This window comes from Cydia pomonella, chromosome 18, assembly GCF_033807575.1.
Source record: "Cydia pomonella isolate Wapato2018A chromosome 18, ilCydPomo1, whole genome shotgun sequence".
NCBI lineage: Eukaryota > Metazoa > Arthropoda > Insecta > Lepidoptera > Tortricidae > Cydia > Cydia pomonella.
The window spans coordinates 3,631,011-3,658,363 of NC_084720.1; the positions used below are offsets into that span (position 1 = coordinate 3,631,011).

A 27,353-nucleotide genomic window follows, 5' to 3' on the forward strand; every position below is an offset into this window, starting at 1 on the left:
TACAAAACTTGTTTTTGCTCTATTTCGTTTTTTTATAAACTGGTGCTATATAAAGTAACTGTAATTAGTTACACAAACATACACATTGTAGAACTAGATATACCTCATGTCATCGTATGTGCAAAGTTTCATTACAATCTAACACGTGGTTTTAAAATGAGAACCCCGTTTGTATGGGAAGGTGAAATTCAACCGAGCTTGCCGGGGACTCTTAAAACACCGACGTTTATAGAAAAATAGGTGGTTCATGTGTAAAACGTGCCAGGATTTCCTAATATATATATAATAATATTAATAATATAATATATATATATATGTGTAATTTTAAGTCCTAAATTGTACACCCTAGCAGGGTATCAGGGTATGTACAAATGAACATTATTCAATGGAATAAATGATATGATATGATGTATATATTTTTATTTATTATTCAATTTATTTATTAATAAAGTTACACAATAATTTAGATCAAAATGTAAAACATAGTATTTATAGGTATTAAATGTATTATCACATCACATGCATATTATTTTTGTTTTCGAGTCCGAGAATGGATGTATATTATTACTTACTAAGTAAGATTTTTCAGTTTCGTTAAAAAACAAGTTATTGTTTCTAGCAGCCTTTCAGCATCAGGCACTTGGTCGTAAATGTATTAAGTAATGTATTAAGGTGTGAAATAAAAGAAAAGCACAAATTAATTGATAACTTTTTATTTGCATGAATTTTTCAATCGTTTTTATACTATTTACAGGATAATATTCATAATAAGATAAAAACATTATAATAACAGCAACCTCATTCATTGTTCATTGCTTTCCATAACTTATTGCCGCACTTAATAGTATACTCAGTGCACTGACATGGCCCGTGTTTCACTATGATGACAATAGTCAGATCACAATGACAATTCCCCATATATTGCTGTCAAACAAGTAAGTATTGACGCTAGGTACCGTCAATACTTATCGGCCCGGAGATGGACAGGGAATTGTCAGTTCCAAGGGTCAATTGTCACTGTGGTGAAATAGGCCCCTGGCTCCTGTTTCACCATTGTGACAATTGTCACCTGACAATGACAATTCCAAGTACACTGCTGGTCCAACAAGTAATAGTTATTAACAGTACAGTACATATACTTTACCGCACTAGTGCGAAAATTAGCATATTACGTTACTGTGTCGAACATTTAAAGGGTCATATGTACTGTAAAACGTTGTACGATACATGTGCGAATAGGTAATTCGCAACTCGTGTCGATTTAAAACACTTCCTTCGGTCGTGTTTTAATTTATCGACACTTGTTTCGAATTTCCTATTTCTCGCACTTGTATCGTAATGTACTATTACGATACAAGTGCGGGAAGTACGAAATTCGCAACGAGTGGTGATAAATAATATATGATATGATAAACTATCCAATTTTTGCCTCAACAATTAATTAGATCTAAGACTTTATAATTAACATGTATCTACGTAATCTAGCATGGACCCACGGATCCCACAGTCAAACAGTTTTGTGGGACGTTGTATTTAATATTAAGCCAGTATCAATTGTATTTTATTGAAATAAATAATAATAAGTAATAATAATAAATAAATAAATCGACACGAGTTGCGAATTACCTATTCGCTCGTGTATTGTAAAGCCATAAAAGTGCATGGCGAATTTATCAATGAATTCATTTATAATTTCTCCATGCAATTTCGCAGCTCACTGTACAACGTTTCAGAGTACATATGGCCCTTCAAATTTTTAACACGGTCACGGAAAGTGCTTATTCCCGCATTGGCACGGGTAAATAGATACATATTAACAGTATATACGGTGATATGCACAGTAAATATGTATTTACGCTACGTACGGTGCTAACCTCTTCTTGTTTTTTATAAATGGCTTCCATCAAATATGTGACAATTTAACCAATGTCAAAATAGTGAAGTTGCGCGGTACTTTCCACATTAGTTCATTGCGTAATAAGCTAGATTCAGACCAAGATAAGTTGGCAGCGATTTTGATTGCCCAGACAGCGCAAGTGTTATTTTAAACGTCAAACATCTATGAAACTATGACGTTTACTTAACACTTGCACAGCCTATGGCGATCAAAATCGTTGCCAACTTAGCTTGGTCTGACTTTATCAATAATTACGCTTTAATCAACATTAATGAACAAAAAAAACTCAATACAACTTCACCATTTTGACGTTCAAACATTTACCCTGTGCTTAATCCGGCGCAGAGTTGTGCAGAAAATTGACATTGTCAGGTGCCAATTGTCAGCGTGGTGAAATAGGCGCCTACGCCTGAGGGTCTAGACAAGTGACAAGCGTTTGGAGAAAATGCTAATTGACACTTAAAATAAATAATTTATAGAAATGATGTGACATTGTTTTCCAATACTTTTTTTTTATTGGCGTTTGTCGACAAATGATTGTCACCTTGGTTAAGGCCGTAGACCCTTTTATATTGACGTGATTCCATTGACATTTATCTAAGGACGGGCCTTACAGGCAATAAGAATGGGGCCAGTACAGCAGCGTTAGACTGCACGATTGGCTCGAATTGATGACACCACCCAACTAGCGCAATTCTTAGTGCCCGTAAGGCCCGTCCTTAGATATATTTCAATGCGTGATTCAATTATAATAAATATAATAATACATACTATTAACACGTCAACTAATCGAAATTCTGTAAAGTCGACATAACGATTAAAAATTGATCCATCGACGTTATAGGTTTTAATAAGAAAACGTCCACAGTCCAACTAAATGATTCCAATTTTATTCTTTACTTTATCTATCAGGCCCGGATTTAGTGACCTAGGGCCCCTAGACACTTGGTATGGCACTAAGAATTTAGGGGGGCCATATCAAAACCATTGCTACGTTGCCTGGGCCCCTAGGCCCGGATCTTGAGGGCCTAGACCGAAATCCGGCCCTGGCCATCATTACCACGTGCATTCTATACTTGAAATAATTGAAGATAAAAAAAATATATTTGAAAAACATTAAGATATAAATTAACAACGGAAATTCGGCTCTGTGCACTATAGTTTTAAAGACGTGTTTCGTGAGCAAAATAGACAAAAGATGCTTTAAAAGTAGTATATACCACCATAGACCACTCTAATCGAATGAAACGTCGTCCTACACAAGAGCAATGAAAATAGGCCATTGTGTGAAAAAATCGTAACAAAGTGACCATTTTTATTGGTGTTTGAGTGTATTTTGCATGTTCGAGCGGACGGCGATCGATTAAATTCGGTGTAAGTTAAGTAAATTTTGACAGTTATAAATTGACCCTTATATGTATGACACTAAGGGCCTATTTCACAAAGTCTGAGTAAAGTATTGGATAGCTAATTAACAAATAAACTGCCAGATAAAACTTCCTGCAAACTTAGCACTTTATCTACCAGTTAAGCTGATTTGAAGATTGTGACACGCCGACGACTTTATAGGGAGCGTGCATGAACTGTAGGAGGCAGCACAGGAGCCGTCAGATTTTTGGCGCGAGGCGTAAATGTGATGTTTTTTGTTCCGATGTAGCCCACAAGATGGCAGAACCTACTATGCACAAGAAAACACTTGACGTGTAAATGTGCCTGTTTATGGTTCCGATTCAGACCACAAGATGGCAGTCCCTCCAACGCGCACGGTCCCTATTCGTCAGATAAGTGGCACGTAGCTTATTCAGGACATTGTGAAACAGACCCTAAGGCTATCAGTTAAACCGTAGATGTGCTTCGTAAATATAAAGGTCAATTCATAACTGTAAAAATTTACTTCTTTAGAGCCCGCAGCAAACTCGGCTCTCCATACAAACGTAGTTAAGCTCTCATTTTAAATCGACTAGCTAGATTGCTCTGAAACTTTGTACTTACAATAGGATAAGATATATCTATGCCTGTAATTAGATTATGTAGCTTCAGATACCACAGTTAAAAATAAACAGCGAAGTTTTTCATACAAAACTTGTATTTGCTCTATTTCGTTTGATTTATAAGCTGAAGCTATATAAACTAATTACAGGCATAGATATATCTCACGTCATTGTATGTGCAAAGTTTCATTACAATCCAACGCGTAGTTTTAAAATGAGAACGAAACTACACTTATATGGGAAGGTGAAATTTGGCCAGGCTAGCTTCGTAAACATAAGGGTCAATTCAAAACTGTCAAAATTTACTTCTTAACTTACACCGACTATAGAATGATAAAACCCTATAAGAGACAGACTTATTGAGTGCATACACGTCCAATCTGAGAAAAATCGTGCCTCACAATCTGACAGGAAAACTAGATGTCGCTGTATTTCATGGTCACTGGATTGTCAAACGGCCACCCCATAACGTCATTTGAGCGTCGGCGTCTAGGCAGCGCTAGAAAATAGCGTCACTGCGTAGTAGCGCCAACGTTGCGTCGAGCAGCAGCCATAGATTTGACTAGACGTTGACGCTCGGGAGACGCCGTGGGGTGACTCTAAGTAATATTGACAACCAGAATCACCGCATATGTACGTTACAGCGCCATCTTTATTAGATGTCAAATTCGAAGAACTAATTTATCTTAATACACATCTTATGTAAACAATAAATTTATATCCTGACGTATCCATAACGAAATACTTGTAAAGTATCCACAAGCATTAAAATATAATAATAATTAAGTATTCATCGATATAATAAACATATCTTATTGACTTAGTAAGTTAATTATAATACAGGGTGTAAATAATTGCTCACTATACTAGTTTTTTTACATCATTTCGTCCATTTCATGGAAAAATTAAAACCCCAAAAAAAAAATCATGGCAATTTTTTACACCTTATACAGATTATGTACATTGTTTTTATTTAATATGAAAATATATTCATATATATCTAAAAAGCAAAAACGATCTCAAATCTATAGAGGACGCAAAATATGTAATATAATAACATAGTAATATTTAAGTGACAAGTCAAGAATATAGTACCTTATCTAACTTATGTTACAGTTACGTGCTATATCAAGGCAATGGAATTATTTAAACAAAATTAAAGCGACAAAGTTCTCCGCGAAAACTTATAAGTCATAAGTTAAGTCATAACGTGACGTGACTTTAAAATGTCTCATTCCAGTGCCGACGGAAAGTTGACAAAAAATTACGAAATTTTCCACAAAAATCGGATACCTCATTTTTTGTATTGGAAACGAATTATCCAAAATAGGAACTTTCCAGAAACTTTCTGTACTCATTTTGTTATTTTAGAGAATGTGTCATAAGATCGACATGATTAAGGGCCCGGATCATATTGCTTAAGAGTATTTGTATCCATGAAACAAGACCTATTGTCGGCACTCCACCAATGGTTGGCACCTTCAAGGCATCCGCTAGCTGGCGCGGGTGCACGGAGCGGCACGCACGCGGGTGCCATTGTTAGTAAAATCCATCACACGCTTTCGCACCTGTCTGTCTATCTGACTGCCTGTCTGTCTGTCTGTTTGTCTGTCTGTTTTTCTGTCTGTCTGTCTTGTTACCTCATCACGCTTAAACGGCTGAACCGATTTTGTTAAAATTTTGTATAGAGATAATTTGAGTCCCGGGGAAGGCATAGGTTAGTTTTTATCCCCAAAAATCATCCTTTAAGAGGGTGAAAAGCTGGGTGGAAGTAAGATATTTGAGATAATTGCGATGCATCGCCTGATAGTTAGTGTAAGCAATATGCTCAAATTGTAGATGTATCTCAAGTAAGGAAATTTATACGGGGAATCAATGAAAAGCAGATTGGATAAAAAAAAGCTACCCAAATTACTAGTAATATTATAAATGCGAAAGTCATTCTGTCTGTCAAGCAAAATACTGCGAGCGCTCAGTTCATTGATATTTTTATTAAACTTAAATACCGAATATTCACCAAAACGACATTATAGAGGTGACATGTGACAGTAGCATTCTGCTTTTCAGAAGTGCCGTTATGTCGTGGGTTTAGTCAACACCAGCAAAATACTGCGAGCCCTCAGTTCATTGATATTTTGTTTTTACGTGAATACCGAATATTATGGAACGTAGAGGCAAGGAACAAAATCTCCTTCTTAGGCAGAACTGTTGCAAAAGTGTCCAGCTGTCAGCTATAAATAATAGTTCCAAATCTCTCCAGGGTAGCGCTAGAGAAGCTAAGAACCTAGGTGTTGTTGACGGAGTGAAGTGCGCTGTCTATGATTAGATTTTTTTCTCAAGTATTCTAGGTATTGTAGCACCTATTTATGGTTTTTTGTCGGACAATTTTTCATATGGAGTTTATGTTCCTTGCCTCTACCTTCCATACCGAATATTCACCAAAACATGACATCTGCCTCTCAGAAGTGCCGTTGTGTCGGGGGTTCAGTCGACGCCGGCGAAGCCCTGCGAGCCCTCGATGGCCTTGACGAGCTTCTCGCGCAGCTGCTGGTAGCTCTCGTACGGGGGCAGGTCGATGCGGTTGAAACTGATGGAGAAATGCTGTATGTATTATACTGAAATACACCTAACTTGTCAGTAGAAAAAGGCGCGAAGTTCGAACTTTCTACGGGAAGTCAACTCACCGCGCTTACATTTTTTAATTTGCCGCCTCTTTCTACTGACAAGGTCGCTGCGCCGGAGTATAGTTTGAAAATAGATCTACGGTCAATTTTAATTAAAACCTAAAAGATATTTAAGTCCGTCTATGCGTAGTTCAAGCAAGATTCAAGACTCAAAATATTCTTTACGTGAGCTCCTTTAAATGAGCTCCGCAATAATTATTGACAATTTATTATTGTACAAACAGCAACATTTATAACTGTCCATCGGTGGACCTTATACCTTTTGTAATAAGGTTCACCGATGGACAGTAGTTAACGGTGTGGACGATGGTACATTATTCTTATTTTTAAAAATGTATAAACGATACCATATTTCGACAATAAAGAGGCCCACTGATTCTTCACCAGTTCGCCGGACGATATCGGCCTGTCAGTTATTCACGAAAGCTGACAAACGCTAATAACTGACAGGCCGATATCGTCCGGCGAACTGGTAATCAGTGAGCCCCCTAAGAATTTCACAAAAGGATTTTCAAGTATACTTTTTTTTTTGTAAAAAATCGGATTTTTTTCTTAGACTACTCAATTTTTCGAGCCGTTCAAGTCATAATATTGCTCCTTTCACTCGTCCCTGTATGATATACAAGGGGTCTGTGAGCGACGTCAATGTGTGTGTGGGGTCATCCATTAATTACATCACACGTCTAAGGGGGAAAGGGGGGGGGGGGGGGGGGGGAGATAGAAGTCACAAACCCTTTGACGTCACTTTAACTTCATCAGTAACCGAAATTTATTTCAAGAAATATATTCGCTGTACACTTAAATAACCAGTTTTTGGAACGATAATTATTTTGTTTTTATTCGTTTAATGTTCTATCCTAATTAGTTTTGGCATAGAGAAATAAAAAGTAATAGAGTGCTCACTCCGTACATCAGTTTTGGTGCCAAAATGATTATTATATTCGCAGTCGACATCTAGCATCGAGTAGCGGAACTCTCAGTACTGCTACCCGACAATAGATATCGCGGCAAACAAAAAGTCTAATGCTCAACGATTTTCAGCTAATATTATAACCAGAGTAAGTGTAGTAGTTGAAAATTAGAGTTCCGGTTGGTTATAAAATTGCTAATATTTCTTTTATCAAAAATATTTTGATAAAATATTAATAATACCTAATTTGATTTGCCGATTTCGTTGAAAACAAGATTGCCAAAAGGAGAGAAGGGGTTTGCCAAATGTGACCAAGTGTGAGTAGGGAGGGGTAGGGGTCAAAAAACCTAGAAATTCGTGTGACGTAATTAATGGACGACCTCTTAGTGTATATATTTTACCACGTATGGACCCGGACGTAGTTATCAGGCCCCCCACATTCTCGGTGAAAAGTCTGAGGCATCTGACCGTAGCGCATCTTTCGCTCTTCCATAGTCACCCTGTATGATATACAGGGTGACTTCCAACAAGTACAACGTATATATATCTTACCATGTATGTGCCCGGGGGTAGTTATCAGGCGCTCCCCACTTCTCGATAGTGAAGAGCTGGGGTCCGTTGGACCCGTATAATTCTTTGAAGCCGTTCATGGGTACTCGGGAGGTACCCGTCACGAATTGTAGCAGCCGGGAACGCATTTCGTTGGAGAACGATAGCACCACCTGTAACAATAACCACTTAATTAAAAAAAAAATTTGCAGAAGAGTTGAAAGTATGCCCTGAGTTTTAAGGGCACTGTATTGTTAAACGTCAACAAGTTATCGTATCGTAGTGGTGGGTCGTTGACTGTTTTCGTCTCAACGAAACGTTAACTTAGAAAACGTCAACTAGTTGAAAAACTAGTTGATTTCGTCAACTAGGTTTTTGCTTTAACTGAAGAGAAAAAGGCATTCGCATCAACGGAATCTAGTCAGTTGAATTGTCGATCAACGAAAGTATCTTCCAATCACCGTCGACTGATTCCATCTCGTTTTCGAGCCTTTGCTGTTGCGTAGTTGCGTCTCGCTCACACTGGCGTCAAAGGAATCGGGTTGAGTTGAATGTTGATCTCAACTATATTGCCATGCCATTAGTTTAGCGTTCCATTTCGATCACGTTTGTACGCTAAAGTCGTCATCTAGTTGAGTCTGTTACACAAAACGTTTCGTTCGTCGACGAATGAAGAACGTTTTATCAACTAGTTCGTTGAATCAACGACCACCACTATCGCATCGCGTAAGCCGTTATTCATTAATTACGTCACACAGAATTTCGAGTTTATGGTGTGTTCTCTCTCTCTCTCTCTCTCTCTCTCTCTCTCTCTCAGAAAACTCCTCGCTTCGCTCGGAGCACGCAGTGTTCTTCGCTACTGGTGTGTGCGTCTTGTGTCTCACGCTTAGCTCGGAGCACGCAGCTCTCGTACTCGCTCTCTGAGAGCTCCTCACTTCGCTCGGAGCACGCAGTAGTATGTTGTCCAGCACACGGGGCGACTCACCCTCCAGAACCACTGCACGACGAGATGGTTGGCGTGGTAGTCGCCCTTGTAGAGCGTGTTGGCGCGCCAGTCGCGCACGTCGATGTGCTGGATGCCGCACAGCAGCAGCTCCAGCTCGTGCTCGTCGAAGATCTTCAGCAGCGGCAGCGGCACCAGCCCGCCCAGGCCGTCCAGGAACGCGTACATCTGCTCCTGGACGCGGCTCACGAAACGCCATTCGATCACCAATCTAAAAAGTATAGAAATATTAATTAGTTTTGTACTCATAAAATCTCTAAAGTAAGGACGTTGAACACAAATAATTTCGTACATTGGCCCATAATGCCGGCGGTCAATAACGCTGTGCGAGCGGGACAACAATACAATTATGCGCGTGCGATGGAGATAGGAGCAGGCAGGAACGAATGACGATAGTGAGAATGGCAGTAATTAATGATGTACGAATTCTTAATTTAAATCAGTCTGCTAACAATATTTTTTTTTTTTCAAGGACGTTAACTACCACTCCAATGTTACAATTTTTAGATTATTTGTATCTGCGCTGACTGGACTGCCAGAGCAGTACTTTTCACGTTACGAAGACAGGCAGAGGGGTCCACCGCGAGGCTAAGGCACTAAATCAGTTTACTTTGAGAAAAGATTGTGCTGATCGTCGCTTGAGACAAAAGTGCCTTATAGCATTATAGCTCATATATTGGGACATTACCTATGAAATTGGCGTTTTTGTTCATAAGTATGAGTCATGTCATAGTTTATTTATTTTAATAGTAACTTCGAAGTATTTTTTAATTTCATTAGCGCTACATAACAACGATTTTACATACAATTATTTGCTACTTTTATTGTTTTATGTATTCAGAATACCGCCCTGAAAACAGCTCTTTTCATATGCTGCCGGCTCGAGTATTTAAATGACTTATATTTTTCTGACGACCAGACTTTTAAAAAAAAAATGAGATAGAAAATGTGCCTTAAAAATGACTCAGATTACTAGCAAAAATTTGTTTGGTTTGAAAATGCCATCACAAAATAATCCGCAAAATTCATTGTATGAAAAATCTAATTTCGTTTAAGTTCTCCATACAAAACGCCAATTTCATAGGTAATGACCTAATATTATTAATAGAGATAATTTGTACTGTTTCTGTATTGAGGTGTGCAATAAAGAGTATTTGTATTGTATTGTATTGTATTGTATTGTATTGTATTGTATTGTATTGTATTGTATTGTATTGTATTGTATTGTATTGTATTGTATTGTATTGTATTGTATTGTATGGTATTGTATTGTATTGTATTGTATTGTATTGTATTGTATTGTATTGTATTGTATTGTATGTATGGGGAATCAATGAAAAGCAGATTGGATAAAAAAAAAGCTACCCAAATTACTAATTCCACGCAGACAAAGTCGCGGTCAAAAGCTGGTAAGGTATATCCACTTACTTGATGTACTCATCTTTATTATCGTTGTCCACGGAGATGTTGGCGCCCCCTGGCTTCAGTTCGCGCTGAATAGTCTTTCCAAACTGTTCCTCGTCTACGGAGAACGTTAGGTACAACTCTGATGGGTCGTTTTCCTATAAAAAATATTATAATAATAAGAATAAATCCTACAGCAACGTCAATAAAAGCAAAAAGAATTTGAAATAAAGGTGGATTGTCAAAGAAAACTTTGTAGCCACAGTAAATTTATTGCCATATTTCGACACATGATTATATCACTGAAAGAATAAGGATCAAAGTCAAATGGCGTACTAAAAGTTTTCATGAAAAACGAAACTAAAATCATGTGTCGAAATATGGCAGTAAATTTACTGTGGCTACTAAGTTTTCTTTGACAATCTACCTCTATTTCAAATTATCTTTGTTTAAGCATACCTAGAAAAAAACACGAATCCGACTACTGTTTTTTTCGTACTTCATACCTCGTTCTCTTTCAATCGCATCGGTGTTATTAGAAAGTATAGTCGCCATAAAGATATATTATTATCAGAGCGGCCAAAGCGCTCACAAATATCTAAACGTGCCTCTATAGGGAATATTACGCAAAACTGCGTAGGTGGCGCCACTAGCACATACTGCCTACCGTGAAACATGAAAATTGAAATTTCGTCATCTACCTTTTGCACATTTTGAACTTTTGCACATTTGAGCGATAAAGATGCAGATAACGAAATCTCGATTTTCGCGTTTCCCAGCAGAACTAGGGTATACAATATGTGCTAGTGCTGCACTCTGGTGGCAGAACATTGCAGTAATGAAGAGGAGTTAGATTGCGTGTTCAGATATTTTTGAGAACTTCGGCCGCTCCGATATATCTAATGACGACTGTACAATAACAGACACCCACCTTAATCCACATTAGAGAGTTGTAGTACTCGAGGTCCACGGACTCCATATCTTGCAGCTCTATGGTTTTGCCCACCATCATCTTGTAGAACGGACGGATGAAGAACGCTGCATACAAATATAACATATTAATAATTCAAACATGTTGACCAAGTGCGTGTCAGGACTACTAACAACAGATGGTTTCGTACTTTAACACCAAATTACCAACAAAATTCAAAACAGGGTATTATGCCAATAAAATATATAGACCAGTCAAGATTTTTTTATTTTGCCACTTCATGCCTGGTCTTGTCAGTGACAGTCAATATGAAAGCAGCTAGGAAGCTGACTGAGTCCCTGAGACAAGTACAAAGCTTGCCTTAGGGTGGTATTCTATCTGTCCAATATATTGGTCCCATGTGTATTTACGTCCCACATTTTGCTTAATGAGAGAGTGAGACGCAATGCACATTGGACCAAGATATTGGACAGATGGAATACCACCCATAGGAAAAAGTTTTTGGTCTCTGCATTACGAATATGATATAACATTAATAACATTGCTAGATATTAAGCCTCAAATCAAACTCAATAGTTTATTTCTAACCATTTATTGGGTTTATATGCAGAGTATTTTAAGCTTTATCATAATGGAATATGGTTCATTTCTTTAGTAGTTGACGTGTTCTTCGTTGCACACCCCACCATTGGGGTTTATTTGAAGGGTGTAGTTGTCCATGGCGGAGTATTCTGAACTTTATTATAAAGGAATAGGGGTCATATCTAACCGTCTAGCAGTTTCCCGTGATACACCGCCATGCCGGCGACTCTTCCTATAAAATTGTAGTTGAGGTATTCTTCGTTGCACACCCCACTGTTGGGGTTTATTTGAAGGGTGTAGTTGTCCATGGTGAAGTATTCTGTGCTTTATCATATAGGAATAGGATTCATATCTCACCGTCTAGCAGTTTCCCGTGATACATCGCCATGCCGGCGACTCTTCCTATAAACTTGCAAGTAGTTGAGGTGTTCTTCGTTGCACACTCCACTGTTAGGGTTTATTTAAAGGTTATAGTTGTTCATGGTGGAGTATTCTGAACTTTATCATAAAGGAATAGGATTCATATCTCACCGTCTACCAGTGTCCCGTGATACATCGCCATGCCGGCGACTCTTCCTGTAAACTTGAAGTAGTTGAGGTGTTCTTCGTTGCACACCCCACCATTGGGGTTTATTTGAAGGATGTAGTTGTCCATGGCGAAGTATTATTATATAGGAATAAGATTAATTTCTCAGTGTCTAGCAGTATCCCGTGATACACCGCCATGCCGGCGACTCTTCCTATAAACTTGAAGTAGTTGAGGTGTTCTTCGTTGCACACCCCACCATTGGGGTTTATTTGAAGGGTGTAGTTATCCATGGCGGAGTATTCTGAACTTTATTATAAAGGAATAGGGGTCATATCTCACCGTCTAGCAGTTTCCCGTGATACATCGCCATGCCGGCGACTCTTCCTATAAACTTGCAAGTAGTTGAGGTGTTCTTCGTTGCACACTCCACTGTTGGGGTTTATTTGAAGGGTGTAGTTGTCCATGGTGAAGTATTCTGTGCTTTATCATATAGGAATAGGATTCATATCTCACCGTCTAGCAGTTTCCCGTGATACATCGCCATGCCGGCGACTCTTCCTATAAACTTGCAAGTAGTTGAGGTGTTCTTCGTTGCACACTCCACTGTTAGGGTTTATTTAAAGGTTATAGTTGTTCATGGTGGAGTATTCTGAACTTTATCATAAAGGAATAGGATTCATATCTCACCGTCTACCAGTGTCCCGTGATACATCGCCATGCCGGCGACTCTTCCTGTAAACTTGAAGTAGTTGAGGTGTTCTTCGTTGCACACCCCACCATTGGGGTTTATTTGAAGGATGTAGTTGTCCATGGCGGAGTATTCTGAACTTTATTATAAAGGAATAGGGGTCATATCTCACCGTCTAGCAGTTTCCCGTGATACACCGCCATGCCGGCGACTCTTCCTATAAACTTGAAGTAGTTGAGGTGTTCTTCGTTGCACACCCCGCTATTGGGGTTTATTTGGAGGGTGTAGTTGTCCATGGCGGAGTATTCGAAGAGGCCGTAGTAGGGGTTGAACATCTCTTTGGAGAGGAGGAAGAACCATTCGCGGGCTAGGCCGCCGTAGTCTGGGGGAAAACAGGGGTTATGAGAACTTGGTACAAAAACATTTTTTACAGTACATATGATGCTACTTGACTGGATGAATGATCGCTTTCCATGCATATGTCGAAACTTTAAAGAGCCATATGTACTGTAAAACGTTGTACGATACACGTACGAATAGGTAATTCGCAACTCGTGTCGATTTAAAACACTCTTTGGTCGTGTTCACCACTCGTTGCGTATTTCCTATTTTCTGCACTTGTATCGTAAATAACTATTCTCAAACATGTGCTATAGTACCGTCTTTGAGCGGTTTCTAGATTGTGTACAAAAAAAATAATATAAAATTTATTTTAATGGATTTTTAAATGGGCAATAATAGCTGCTTGACACGACGATTTATTATTCAGATCCATAGACCCACGATCGTTAACACTAAAACAGTTGATTCTGGGAAACATGTATGTATAATAAGTTCAATTATCACTTTCATGAGCAGTTACGCTTCACCAATAGCTAACTTCTTATTGCTTATGTTTTGTAACTAAAACTAACTAACTGCTTTGGCTCAGCGATCCAAAAAGAATCTTGGCCTCCGAAACGAGAGTACGCCTCCACGACATCACACCAGCGCTACCTAGGGCGCCCGATTGGACGACGGCCGGTTGGTCGCCCCAAGTACGCTTCCTTGACTACGCGATCCTCCCCCATTCTGAGTAGGTGACCGAGCCAGCGAAGTCTGTGGGATTTAGTTACGCCGATGATATTGGGCTCAGCCACCAACTATGTTTTGTATATTGATCAAAATCAATATCACCAGATTGATTGATGACTTCCCTCAATTCCTCGTGGATCCCATAAGTGTTACTGAGATTTGAGAAATATAGTGTGGAATCTGGTGATCTGGATTATTTCAAGCAAAGCCAGTCGGACTTACCCAGGCCGACTTCGGACTCGAACTCGACCCACAACTTGGTCTTCAGCAGGTCGAGTCTGCTCACAGAGCTGATGATGTAGAGTCCACGAGGAGCTGTATGTATGTAGACTCGGACTTACCCAGGCCGACTTCGGAATCGAACTCGACCCACAACTTGGTCTTCAGCAGGTCGAGTCTGCTCACAGAGCTGATGATGTAGAGTCCACGAGGAGCTGTATGTATGTAGACTCGGACTTACCCAGGCCGACTTCGGACTCGAACTCGACCCACAACTTGGTCTTCAGCAGGTCGAGTCTGCTCACAGAGCTGATGATGTAGAGTCCACGAGGAGCTGTATGTATGTAGACTCGGACTTACCCAGGCCGACTTCGGACTCGAACTCGACCCACAACTTGGTCTTCAGCAGGTCGAGTCTGCTCACAGAGCTGATGATGTAGAGTCCACGAGGAGCTGTATGTATGTAGACTCGGACTTACCCAGGCCGACTTCGGAATCGAACTCGACCCACAACTTGGTCTTCAGCAGGTCGAGTCTGCTCACAGAGCTGATGATGTAGAGTCCACGAGGAGCTGTATGTATGTAGACTCGGACTTACCCAGGCTGACTTCGGACTCGAACTCGACCCACAACTTGGTCTTCAGCAGGTCGAGTCTGCTCACAGAGCTGATGATGTAGAGTCCACGAGGAGCTGTATGTATGTAGACTCGGACTTACCCAGGCCGACTTCGGACTCGAACTCGACCCACAACTTGGTCTTCAGCAGGTCGAGTCTGCTCACAGAGCTGATGATGTAGAGTCCACGAGGAGCTGTATGTATGTAGACTCGGACTTACCCAGGCCGACTTCGGACTCGAACTCAACCCACAACTTGGTCTTCAGCAGGTCGAGTCTGCTCACAGAGCTGATGATGTAGTCCACGAGGAGCTGTATGTATGTAGACTCGGACTTACCCAGGCCGACTTCGGACTCGAACTCGACCCACAACTTGGTCTTCAGCAGGTCGAGTCTGCTCACAGAGCTGATGATGCGGTACGAGTCCTCGAGGATGGAGTTTCTTCGGACCTTGATCTCGAACTTGTTGGGAACGTTGCTCTGCAATATAAAACATAGTTTATGCTTAAACCACCTGAAAAAATAGCATTAGTAAAGACTCGGTACGGAATCCTAACAACACCATCGAAAAAAACTTCCAAAGTAACTCTGTTTGTTATCCTTTCATTCATTTTAATAATATTTCGCACGTAGGAAGTTTAAACCCCAAGACTTAAACTTAAAGTCCCTAATAATAATGTAGCCTCCAGAGGCTACATTATTTGAGGAAAACGATCTCCTTGGGAAGGGGAAGGAAAATAAAATCTAGCCAATATGTGTATAGAATCCATTTAGGTTACCTTAGTCGACAGTAATCGCAATATGGCACCATAATTAAACCTCAATCTCTTAATATAAATGTTGACATTTTCACGGCTATGTTTGCTCTGTACTTAAATATGGTATTATTATTTGGGGAAATTCTAGTTACGCAAATCAAGCACTGTTAGCACAAAAACAGTGCAACAGAATTTGTAATGTAGACATAAATAATGACCTTGAATGAATCGTTTGTCCCTTTAAATCATACCAATACGTCGGAAAGGGACAAACGATTATTAGCGGCATCGTAACTTTAGTACACATTTATGAATAAGGGGGTAAGTCTCTTACCGGTTTGCGTAACTGGCTCTTCAGGTACTCGTATTTGCGCTTGTAATCCCTAGAGTAAGGCACGGCGGGTCCCGCGATCTGAGGGTTGGACAATCTGGGGTCCTCCCACTGCGTTGTTCGGGTATCTGTGTAGGAAATGCTTAATTAATGACTGTAAGAAAAGATAATTTGAACTCGAGGTGGATTGTCAAACTTTGTAGCCACAGTAAATTTACTGCCATCTTTCAACACATGACTAAAACTTTTAGAACGCCATTTGACTTTGATCCCTGTTCTTTCAATGATATGTGTTCTGTTATTGTTAAATGTCAAAAAGTGGCGCCATCTTACCGAGCATAGGCCAAAGCATTGGCGGCATCATTTCGAGCGATGGCGCCACAACCTTTAGCCGATGCCGGTAATTCGGACACTTAATCGAGTAGCGATCGAGTTAGATTTGTTTCTTTGTTCTTTGAGCGAATTCACAAGGGCCACGCTGTATGTATTGTGTTACTGTAGTTTGTAATACTTAATCTATTTACTGTATTGTATACCTATGTAATTATTTTATTTTGTGTGTCAAATTCGATACTGTCGAATTAGGATATCCTGTAACGATGGTTGTGTGTATGTATATAATAAATATAATAAAAAATCTTTTCAAGCGAAGGATCAAAGTCAAACGGCGTTCTAGAAGTTTTAATCATGTGTCGAAAATCGGCAGTAAATTTACTGTGGCTACAAAGTTCACTTTGACAATCCACCTCTATTTCAAACTCTTTGGTGCAAGTAATTGCCCAAGTTTTACCAAATATGTCAAAAGAATTTCTAACCTAGTCCATAGAGAAATAAGAAGTAAGCATAGAGTGTCCATACATCAGCAATACAATAGCAATACAATTTCTTAACTTAAAATGCCAAATTGTATTGAGATGACAGCTGTCACAGAACCCAAGCTATGTGAAAAATATTAGAACTTGTCCGCTTCCGCTCCCGCTAACGCCGGTAGATGAGACGTCGCCTACAGCCTGTTACTCACTGTGGTCGATGAAGAATATCCTTCCATCGGTATGAACGCGCTCCTCCCAACCTTCGGGTAGGGCCCCTAACTCGTCCGCTTCCGCTCCCGCGGCCGCTACCGCTGGTAGATGAGATGCGCACCCTATGTATAAAATGAATTTACCAATTAAAACGCTATACCATTCCCAACCAAGACTTTTTAAGATCAATACAGGACAAGGGGTTTTTGAAACGGGGAATTGTTTTTCTTGTTCATTGGTATATGGGACGTTTGCAACTATATATATATTGTCGGTAGTGGATAAGGTTGATTTCAAATTGAAACTATGGAAATAGCGTCTAGCATCTCTGGACCCGGGACCGTCCTTAAACTACGTCCAAAAGAGAGTTATGGGCATTGTGAATGGCATCGCGCTTTGTGTGGTAGGGCACAGCACAGCGGATGTCATTCCAGATCTAGAGCAGAGCCCAACTGGGGAAGTACCTCCATCTTACAGAAAACCGCAACCAAATAACACTAGACCCTACTCATAGTGTTGTGTTCCTGCCGGTGAGTAAGGTTGCCAGAGCTCAACGAAGGGGTGTTTAGGGTCGGCAACGCGCATGTAACTCCTCTGGAGTTGCAAGCGTACATAGGCTACGGACACTGCTTACCATCAGGCGGGCCGTATGCTTGTTTACCACCGACGTAGTAGTACGTCGTTTTTGAGTTGTTGGAATTTTGATTTTATTTCAATTAATCAAATTTCAAATTTATTTAAATGACGTAATCGGTCGGGAGTCGACGGCCCACCACTCCAAGGGTTATTGACAATCGACAATAAGTATCCTTTTGGTTGAAAACGGCACTTATAATAAAAAGGGCCCCCTTTTTTAAATCTACAAGTTGGAAGTTGACAGATGTAAAACTGTTTGATACGAGCTTCACAAATGGCGAGGGGCGTTTTGGTCAGAGTTGTCACTTCAGCCTTGTATAATTGCACATAACACAAATATCATTCCCGTCTGTCCCTGCCTCATGGATGGCGGTGGTCACGTGGAGCGGGGACAAATAGGAATACCACGAACTTTTATTTGATTCTCTGTCACTCATACAGAAGGGTTATTCCTATTTGTCCCCGACACAACATACGAGACAAGTGGGAATGATTTATATGAATGCACCTATTCCCAACTGTGCCCAGCGGGGAGAAATGGGAATACACCAGAAGGGGTACCTGTTCTGGGGTCTATCCAGGTGGTTGTCTTCTGGTTATGGTCGATGAAGAATATCCTGCCATTGGGCGCTCGCTGCATGCTCCAGCCTTGTGGTAAACCTGTAAAGGAGTGTTTAGCTTTAACCCTTGGACTTTCATAATAAAAGCATAGGCGACATACAGCAGGGCTCACGATTTTGGTTAAAAAAATTCAAATGTATTCTTAATGGAAGCGCTGGTGGCCTAGCGGTAAGAGCGTGCGACTTGCAATCCGGAGGTCGCGGGTTCAAACCCCGGCTCGTACCAATGAGTTTTCAGAACTTATGTACGAAATATCATTTGATATTTACCACTCGCTTTTCGGTGAAGGAAAACATCGTGAGGAAACCGGACTAATCCTAACAAGGCCTAGTTTACCCTCTGGGTTGGAAGGTCAGATGGCAGTCGCTTTCGTAAAAACTAGTGCCTACGCCAAATCTTGGGATTAGTTGTCAAGCGGACCCCAGGCTCCCATGAGCCGTGGCAAAATGCCGGGACAACGCGAGGAAGAAGAAATGTATTCTTAATGGTGACGTCACAATGAAACTTTCAAAATTCAATAAAATATACTACAAGTAGGCTCTTACACAAGTCATTATAATTAAAACTTTAACAGTAACCTAAAAAATACATCGCAACATTTATAGTCAAGTTAGAGGTCTGCCTGATTTCTTAGCGCCTTTTTCTAATTTTAGCGCCTTTTCTTTCCCTGAGAATTTAGGGACTTTTCTTTCCCTAAATTCTCAGGGAAAGAAAAGGCGCTAAAATAAACCTTTTTTCTTTTTTCGTTGGTAGGACAACTTTAATAATTTATAAAAAAATGAAGTTAATTAGTTTTTCCTGTTTTAATTTGTCTTACCATCACTATTGGGTATATTCTGGCTCTGTTGACTGCTGGCGGTGCTCCTCGTACTATCCGTCGACTGGTTATCCGTTTCGTCCTGTAGAAAACTAAGCGTCAGGCTAACGTAGACCCTCATACTGTGCCATAAGACATAATTTACAAAGTTTTTTTTTTCTTATGAGCGTTTTGGGGTCAACTGTAAGCCCGCAAGAGTATTTTCATTATAAAAATAATGCTTTTAGGCGAATTAAAGTGCCATTATACGATACGTGATTTTTTCCGCAAAGGTCGGTGGAGTCTTATTAAGCTAACTGCAGGTTATTCATAGGAATTAAACGATTATGATGGCGCTGGTACACACCCACGCTTGCCAAGTAATATAGCGGAATGACAGAGAACGAACTGTCACTAGTAGCCTTACCACGAGTTGACAATTGACGTTTAGGTTAGCGAATGCGTAAACTCGATTGCAGTGATGCATTGGCGCGATAGAGAGGGAATGCGATCGAGTTCACGCAGACGCTAACGTAAATGTCAAACTCATGGTAGCCGTGTAGGTCATTTCTGTACATTATTTACTTTACGATTCGCGTTAACTATTAACGACTCCCACTTTGGAAATGCGACCTACACGCTCAATTATATTTCCGTTTTCCAGATCGTATAAATCACGTGTCGTATGCAGCGACCTTAAGGCGTTACTTGTCATTAACAATATTTAGTTTCAAGTAGAATGGCGGATTGTTTTTAGTTATTGTACATCGATTAGCAAGTCTGAACAAACCACTGTACAGTGAGAAGATTTAATTTGTGACCCCTTTCGTACCTTGCCACAGTGACAATAAGTCAAAAATTAAATATTTTGACGGTACAACAAGCACTCAAGTCACAAAATCAGTGGCGTAACTATAATGTGGTAAAACGAATGCTACGGGCGCTAGAGGAGCCCCAATATGACCGAGAGGCCGAGAACGTAGACCCCCATTGCCCTTCATTGCATGGCCTCAGTTGATTTAGTAACACCACTACACACAACATTTAGTACTTTCCGGATTTGTTGAATCCTTTTTGATATTTTGAATGTTTGTTTACTTAGTGTAGACTACTTTTTAGATACTATGATATTTACAGGAAAAAACTAAAACATTGAACGAAAACCTGTACCAACGTCACAGACAATAGACAGAAACACACTAGCATAACAAAATTGATCCCAACTTCATTCTGACATTACCGATTTATGTCAAATTATCAACAAGCCCACAGAGTACAATTTTAAGTTACGGGGTTATAAATTGTATGTATTGCATGTAAGCCATATGATCCAATTACTGTAAAAAAAATATTACAAACAAGTAGTAATGTTTTGGAAACTTTAGAAAGAACTTCAAAAAATCCTTACTGGTAATTAATTTTTTATGTCTATTTGTATTTTGTATTTTATTTATTTGCATAATCATGTCAGACATTTTTAAAACTAAACGTAACAAGGTGATCAAAGACACATCGTATTGTTTGAAGGATATATATTTTTTCTTAACTTTGCGGCCGCAATTTTATAATTAAACTGTCAAACTAGCTTTTATAATATATTTGAAATAACCCAATCTCATTCCCATTACGACAAAGTACAGGCCATATATAGATATTACAATATTACTAATATAAAAAAGCATATTTAGTTTGCTCTTCTAGCATCTATAGTTACCTCAAGAACCTAACCTATCTTCTCCACAAACTAGATTTTGTACTACAGTAACTTAGTTATGTACGAGGAACATATACAAGCTATACATAACAATACAAGCCACATCCAAACAACTATAAGCAAGCAGTATGCGCAAGCAAAAAGCGATGAAAGTTTACAGTGATATGGCAAGCCTTACAAACGTGTTATACCTTAAAATAAGGACCTACCTTACTTTCACCGGCTCATAATCATTGTGCACATTTTACATATCGTTCAAATGTGCAGTCGGCTTTGGTTGTATCGGATCGATCACGATGCTCAAAAATATCGCACTTGAACGCTTTGGCAATAAAGGGTGTATCCGATGGCGTATGTACAGTCAACATCAATAGTAGCGGATGAAACAACGCGCCAAAAGTACCTGATATCCCGGATAACTTTTCCAAATAATCTTTTACAGCCTTAATTGTTCTGCATATAGAACCGTCAACTTTTAAGCTGTTACAGAATGAAATACTTTTCAAACCTTGTTTGATCCACTACTTTTGATGCTGACTGTACTAGCAATCGTTTGCTAAGGAAATAATTCACCATCTCCGACAGATTTAAATCACGACAAGTCTAGTTTTTCTATTGTATTCCCATTTATCCCCGTCAGGCACAGGTGGGAATAGGCGCTTCACATAAATCATTCGGATCTGTCCCTGCCCCATGGCGGCGGTCACGTGGGGCGGGGACAAATAGGAATACAATGCTCTAACCAACGAAGCTACCAAAGCGCTGCTTGGAATCATGAATTTTACAATCACTTCTACCGTGACGACTCTGCTTTTGTCTCTCGACTTAAAATTTTTAAAAAATAGTCTAGACGCTTAAGCATTTTTTACAATATTAGTAACAATAAGCTCACATTGCTTTAGAGAGAAAACGAATAATTAAGCAACGTTTAAATTTCTATACCGATAAATAGCTACAAATTTTTATTAAGGACCCGTCATATGAAGGCTTGTAAATTTTATCCCAGATTCTAAAATTGCAATTTGATTGCCCCAATTTACCGACCGATCTGTAGGTATATTTTAATACAAAGGTGCTACAACTGGACGATGACTAAGCAATCATTTAAATATATACACTACCGGTCAAAAGTTTAAGTTCATTCTATGATTTCGGTACAAATGGGCAAATTTTTGCGATATTTTTTGCAGTCCTGATGTGTAAGTTGGTTTCCAACTGATCTTTTACAGTAACTCCTTATGTAGTACCGTATATGCATGATGACTTGGACTCATATGAAGGGCTATAGTCCGATTTGTTTAGCATTAGAAAGAAGGTAAGCAATTTGGACGTGTTTTTTTATTGAAAAACAGTTTTGAAACATAAATCACGGCAAATATAGAACAATTATAATCATATACGATCTTTTACATTCATAAATAAAAATTACTGGTTTTTAAAAAGCGTTTTTCAATAAAAAGACGTGTCTAGATTTGTTTACCTTTTTTCTGATGTAAAAAAAAACTAACTATAATTGTTAGAGATGTTCGGAAATTGTAGCCGACTCATTGAAAACATCTCTGGAAACATCCTAAAATGATTAATTAAAGCTAATTATCAAGGGCCTATTTTAGATATAAGCTAGTTATAGTAATCCTCTGTATATATCCATTATGTATAAGTATTGTTATTGTAAATAAAAACCTCATTTAAAAAAATAGCAACTCAGAGAGTAACCTTAACACTTTTGACCGGTAGTGTAAAAACACAGATTAATACAAGTGGAAGTCCCGTTCTAATAAGAAAAGAATAAAACTTATATTCTTATATCATTCTTCGGTTATATTTAAATTTACAAGAGCTCATAACACGGGTCCCATACAAATTGGAGCTGGCTATAATCTGACCTACCATTTCCGTCACTTAAAATTAAAAGCGAAAAATCCAATATTTGTATGTAAGGTAAATTTTTTGCCCAACGACTTTTCAATTTTCCACTTATTTTCATTATCAGAAAGAGGAGGCCAGTGATCGGTTAGTTGGGTAAATACATTGTTTCTCCGTGCAATTATTATGGACATCACATTCGCTTGTTGTACCTCACGACTCCTCATAGACAATTTTCCCGAAATCCCAAGAAAGGACGACATGAACGTATATGTATGACGTTAAGATTAGCTACAAGGCTCTCTTAGTCGAATAATTAACTACACCAAAGTCGAATACATGACTTTTTGTCGTCAAAAAGTCGAATTCATGAATAAGAACGAGACATATAAAATGTATGTTTAAAGCGGTGTATTCCCATCTGTCCCTACCTCGGTGTCGTGGGACGGGGACAAATGGGAATTCCCATTAAACTGCACGGGCAAATAGCAAGTCGAATCGCCCCCATTGGTGACCGCAGATACCGAAGGGAAGAAATGTATTCCCGAGTGTAATTCCTGGGGACAGGTGAGAATATAATTATTCCTCTTTTACTTGTTTTTATCCACAGTTTTTTTTATACAATGTTGATTTTGTTAATATCTACGACTTGTGGAGTTAATATTATTACCAAAATCTCTTTTTTTACAGCTTTTACAATACTTACTTATTACTAAGTCCCGCAAATATACTATACATGATATATTCGTAATTAATACCAACGAATTCAACATTTTGTAAAAATGGAGATACGTATAGAGTCCGTATAGACGTAAATATGAATTATTCCCGTCTGTACCCAGGTACTGTGCGTGGGACGGAGCGTTCATTATTATGTATATATTTAAGTTTATCATTACATTTATTTTGGTCTAAAATCATGTTAGTTTTTTGATCAACATAAGGCAATGTTTGCATTCCGGGTATTTGTATTAGCCTTCGAGCAACACCGGCATCCGATACGTCGGAAGGGAGGAGCCCAAGCGATATCTTACCGTACAAATCGTTCTGAAATTTATTGCGGGAGGAAACGTGCACACAGTCGCGCTTCTCACTCACTACATACAAAATCTAATCTGTAATGACGACACAAATACATAGAAACTGACACACGTCAAAGACAAATCTTGCACACCTCGATCTCTTTTTGTGTACGGACGAGTCACAACGTGCACCGCGCTATGCCCAGTCGGGTATGTGCTTCGGCAGAGGGCAAATATTGCGAATGCCGACTCCCTTCCCTGTGTTGCTCGAATGTATTAGCAGAATAAAGCAAGGTGAAAGAATGCTAGCCACAGGATTTTAGCTTTAGTATTTATATTTTTGTGAAAAGCAACATTAGGTATACGCAACAGTTATATAGCTAAAACAGCCAATCACCTTACAGTAACCAATATCTGTATTGTGTATATAATAATGTCAGACCTAAACTTAAATCTACGGGGATATAAACCGTGATTACCTTTTCTATTGTTTTTGAGCTCCCGATATTTCGACGCAGCCGACGCGCACGAATGAGGGTAGACCGAGCGCGGTCTACACAACTTTGACACCCACCCGCTATCTCCAGTTACCCGTGAACAAGATGCATGTAACTGCGTCGAAATATCGGGAGCTTCGTAAACAATACAAAAGGTAATCACGGTCCATATCCCGGTCGATTTCATTCTAGTGAAACTAACTGCAAATCATTCAAAACTGTTAATGTCAGACCCCACCAATGTTCGATCTGTTAAGCTTTTTTTTATTAAACAGGGGCGACTTTCTTTGAAGTGTTACCATATGTTATTGTGTATATATGTCTACATTGTCAAAATTTGCACCATGCTTTAAAACACAGGCATGAATAACAGCCAATAGTTAGCAAAGCTAGCCTGGTTATTAAGCTTGCGAGCTGTTACATGAAGGTGCCTTTTTTAAGCCAAAAACTTAACCTTCCTTGGCAGTCGGGTAAAATGGGGTATATTCCAGTGCTCCCATGAAGTTCATATTCGGAATGGATACATTTTACATTTTCATGGAATTACTGAGAAATTACCAAAATGTATGGTTCGATTTTAGTATCGGGAATCAAACTTATAATGTAATCATATCGTGCAGTTAATTTCAATTTGATTTCATGGATTAGACAAAAAGTGATAAATAATCTTTATCTTTTATACGTTACACGTCTTTAGTCTTTCTATGTCTATTATTCCATGAAATTAGACATCAGGTATGTTGAAGCGTATTAAGCAATTCATATATGAAATTACTAGCAATTCTCCAAAATGATACATGGTTAGATTTTAGTTGGGAAAACCAAAGTTTTACCGTATTTACATCGTGCAGTCATTTTTAGTTTATGTTCATGTCATTGTAGATATTAAATTTTCCTCTATTATATTATTTATATTTTTTTATATTATATAATAATAATAATTCAGCCTATATACGTCCCACTGCTGGGCACAGGCCTCCTCTCATGCGCGAGAGGGCTTTTTTATATTATATTATTTAAATATCTTCGTGGCTTTAATCATATTTAAATATTGCGCTATTGGTGTTATTTTTTTTCTTTTGACGGTCGACTTCGGTCCTGTGGTACCTACATACATTGATTTAGCGTAGTGAGATAACGTCACAAATACCTTAATTACCCTAGGAACTGATTTTTGATGTGCAGCCATACTTTGAGACGTGAAAATATGAAATATATCGGTTATTCTAAACAACTTTTACTGTCGCGAATAAAACAGCTATTTCATAAATTTCGACCAATTTCTGTGGAACAGCATATCTGATTAGGGTCCCATAGTAGAAATTGTTCAATACAATATGACTATCACAGACTTTGGGGGGCCAAAGTATAGCCACACGTAAAAAAAAACATATATACCACGCCTTAAAAATGTGACTTTAGCCCCCTACATTAACTGTACCCACACATTAGCCTTACCTCAGTATCGTCCATAGAACTGCTGGTCATTCGTCGCCGCGACGCCCCTCTCTCCGGCGTCGTCCCCCCAGTCGGCGTACTGAAGTGATTCTCGTCAAACGTTAGTGCCTCTTCTATCTCTATCTCTATGCTATCTGCATCTCTTTCGTCCACTCTCCTTGTTTCTACTTCGGCGTTTTCGGTTCCTTCTACGCTTGTAGTGGTAGCTTCTACATTTGAGTCTCTTTCGTCCGTTTCTGTATTCCCTCTTTCGCCTTCTGCGTTCTCTGCATTTTCAGCAGTTCCTTCATTTTCTGTATCAGGTTTCGCTTCTGATTGATCGGGTGCTACACTACTTCCACTAGCTTCGCCATTATCAACATCTAATTGGGTCCCTTCAGCGTTCTCTGATTGGTTCGCTTCCGCATTCTCTGATTGGCTCGCTTCCGCGTTTTCTGATTGGTTCGCTTCAGCGTTCTCCGATTGGTCGTTTTGACTAGAGATCGTATCACAGACTTGAGCAACATTTTCGTTGTCTACATCTCTTTGTCTAACTTCGTTCGCGCAGACTACATCATCTTCCTCCCTTAAATTACTATCACAGGTATTACTTAAGCTAGATTGAGGCACTTCGGGGTTCGAATCCCGGTCTAGGGAACGCACGGGGGATGAAAATGGCGTCACTTCTGTGGAGTTCTCGTCGCTCCTATTGCTATCCTGTTGAGTCAAAAACTTCAAGTTGAAATCATTTGAGATGAATATATTATGGTTTGTCTTCGATAAGTTAAAATTTTAAAAACATTTTTTTTTTTAATCATCTCAAATAAAATCAACTCTACATACTGTCACATAAAAATATTCGTAGGGAAGCACCCTTCTAACCGTTAGGGTAAATCCTATTTTTTTTTTCAGTTTTAACGACTTTCATTTCTATTGTAGCCGTGACTGCTGTCTTTTCAGTACAATTTTACGTATAGGTTATAAATTGTACTAACATACCAAGCTACAATAAAAACGTAAAAGGAAAATGAGCTTAATTGTATTGCGCATTTAGTCCATTTTAACGTAAATTGTCTATGATAAGTGAGGACAACACAATGTTTTTGTTCTTGTTCGGGGTGAGATCCGTTTTCACCAGATTAAGCTGAAGTTAGTTGTTGAGCGCGAAAGCCCATGCTGCTGAAATTAGTATGATGTCCGCTCTTTCGTTTTGTCTCGCGTAAGAAGTTTATTTTCCATATAAACATTTCTTCACGGTCAATTCTTTTATGCATTAAGTAAGAGGAAAGAGGACGACCGCTTCTCAATACAAACGATCGATCGATACCATTTTCCTTTATGGATATTAACGTTATAGAAATTATATTTACACATTTTGATGTATATTGTTAATAAATATGCCCCTTCGTTTGACTTTTTTCCATTTACGCATAAAAGTTAGAAGCGAAATATAAATTCATTTAAATATTTAAATGCTCCAACTCTTATAATAATTAAAATTTGAGAAAAAAAAAAACAAAATAAAGGGGCATAGCTGTGGTTCATCAAATTGTGTCAAAATATTTTCAATAATGTTA

The 27,353-nt window shown here is 39.0% G+C and overlaps 1 protein-coding gene across 2 annotated transcripts in view; it reads right to left on the minus strand.

Moving 5' to 3' along the window:
- Positions 1 to 697: 697 nt before the first annotated feature.
- Positions 698 to 27,353, minus strand: part of LOC133527811 (E3 ubiquitin-protein ligase Nedd-4) — a 53,991-nt gene continuing 27,335 nt past the window's right edge. For both annotated transcript variants that reach the window (XM_061864987.1, XM_061864988.1), the window contains exons 9-20: positions 25,798 to 26,493; positions 19,262 to 19,343; positions 18,385 to 18,483; positions 17,187 to 17,309; positions 16,169 to 16,293; positions 15,415 to 15,556; positions 13,341 to 13,550; positions 11,370 to 11,476; positions 10,463 to 10,596; positions 9,017 to 9,245; positions 8,035 to 8,204; positions 698 to 6,475 (exon numbers count right to left, since the gene is read on the minus strand). In XM_061864987.1, the coding sequence (XP_061720971.1) occupies positions 6,373 to 6,475; positions 8,035 to 8,204; positions 9,017 to 9,245; positions 10,463 to 10,596; positions 11,370 to 11,476; positions 13,341 to 13,550; positions 15,415 to 15,556; positions 16,169 to 16,293; positions 17,187 to 17,309; positions 18,385 to 18,483; positions 19,262 to 19,343; positions 25,798 to 26,493 (2,220 nt within the window). In that variant the 3' untranslated portion in view covers positions 698 to 6,372. The remainder of the gene's footprint in view (positions 6,476 to 8,034; positions 8,205 to 9,016; positions 9,246 to 10,462; positions 10,597 to 11,369; positions 11,477 to 13,340; positions 13,551 to 15,414; positions 15,557 to 16,168; positions 16,294 to 17,186; positions 17,310 to 18,384; positions 18,484 to 19,261; positions 19,344 to 25,797; positions 26,494 to 27,353) is intronic.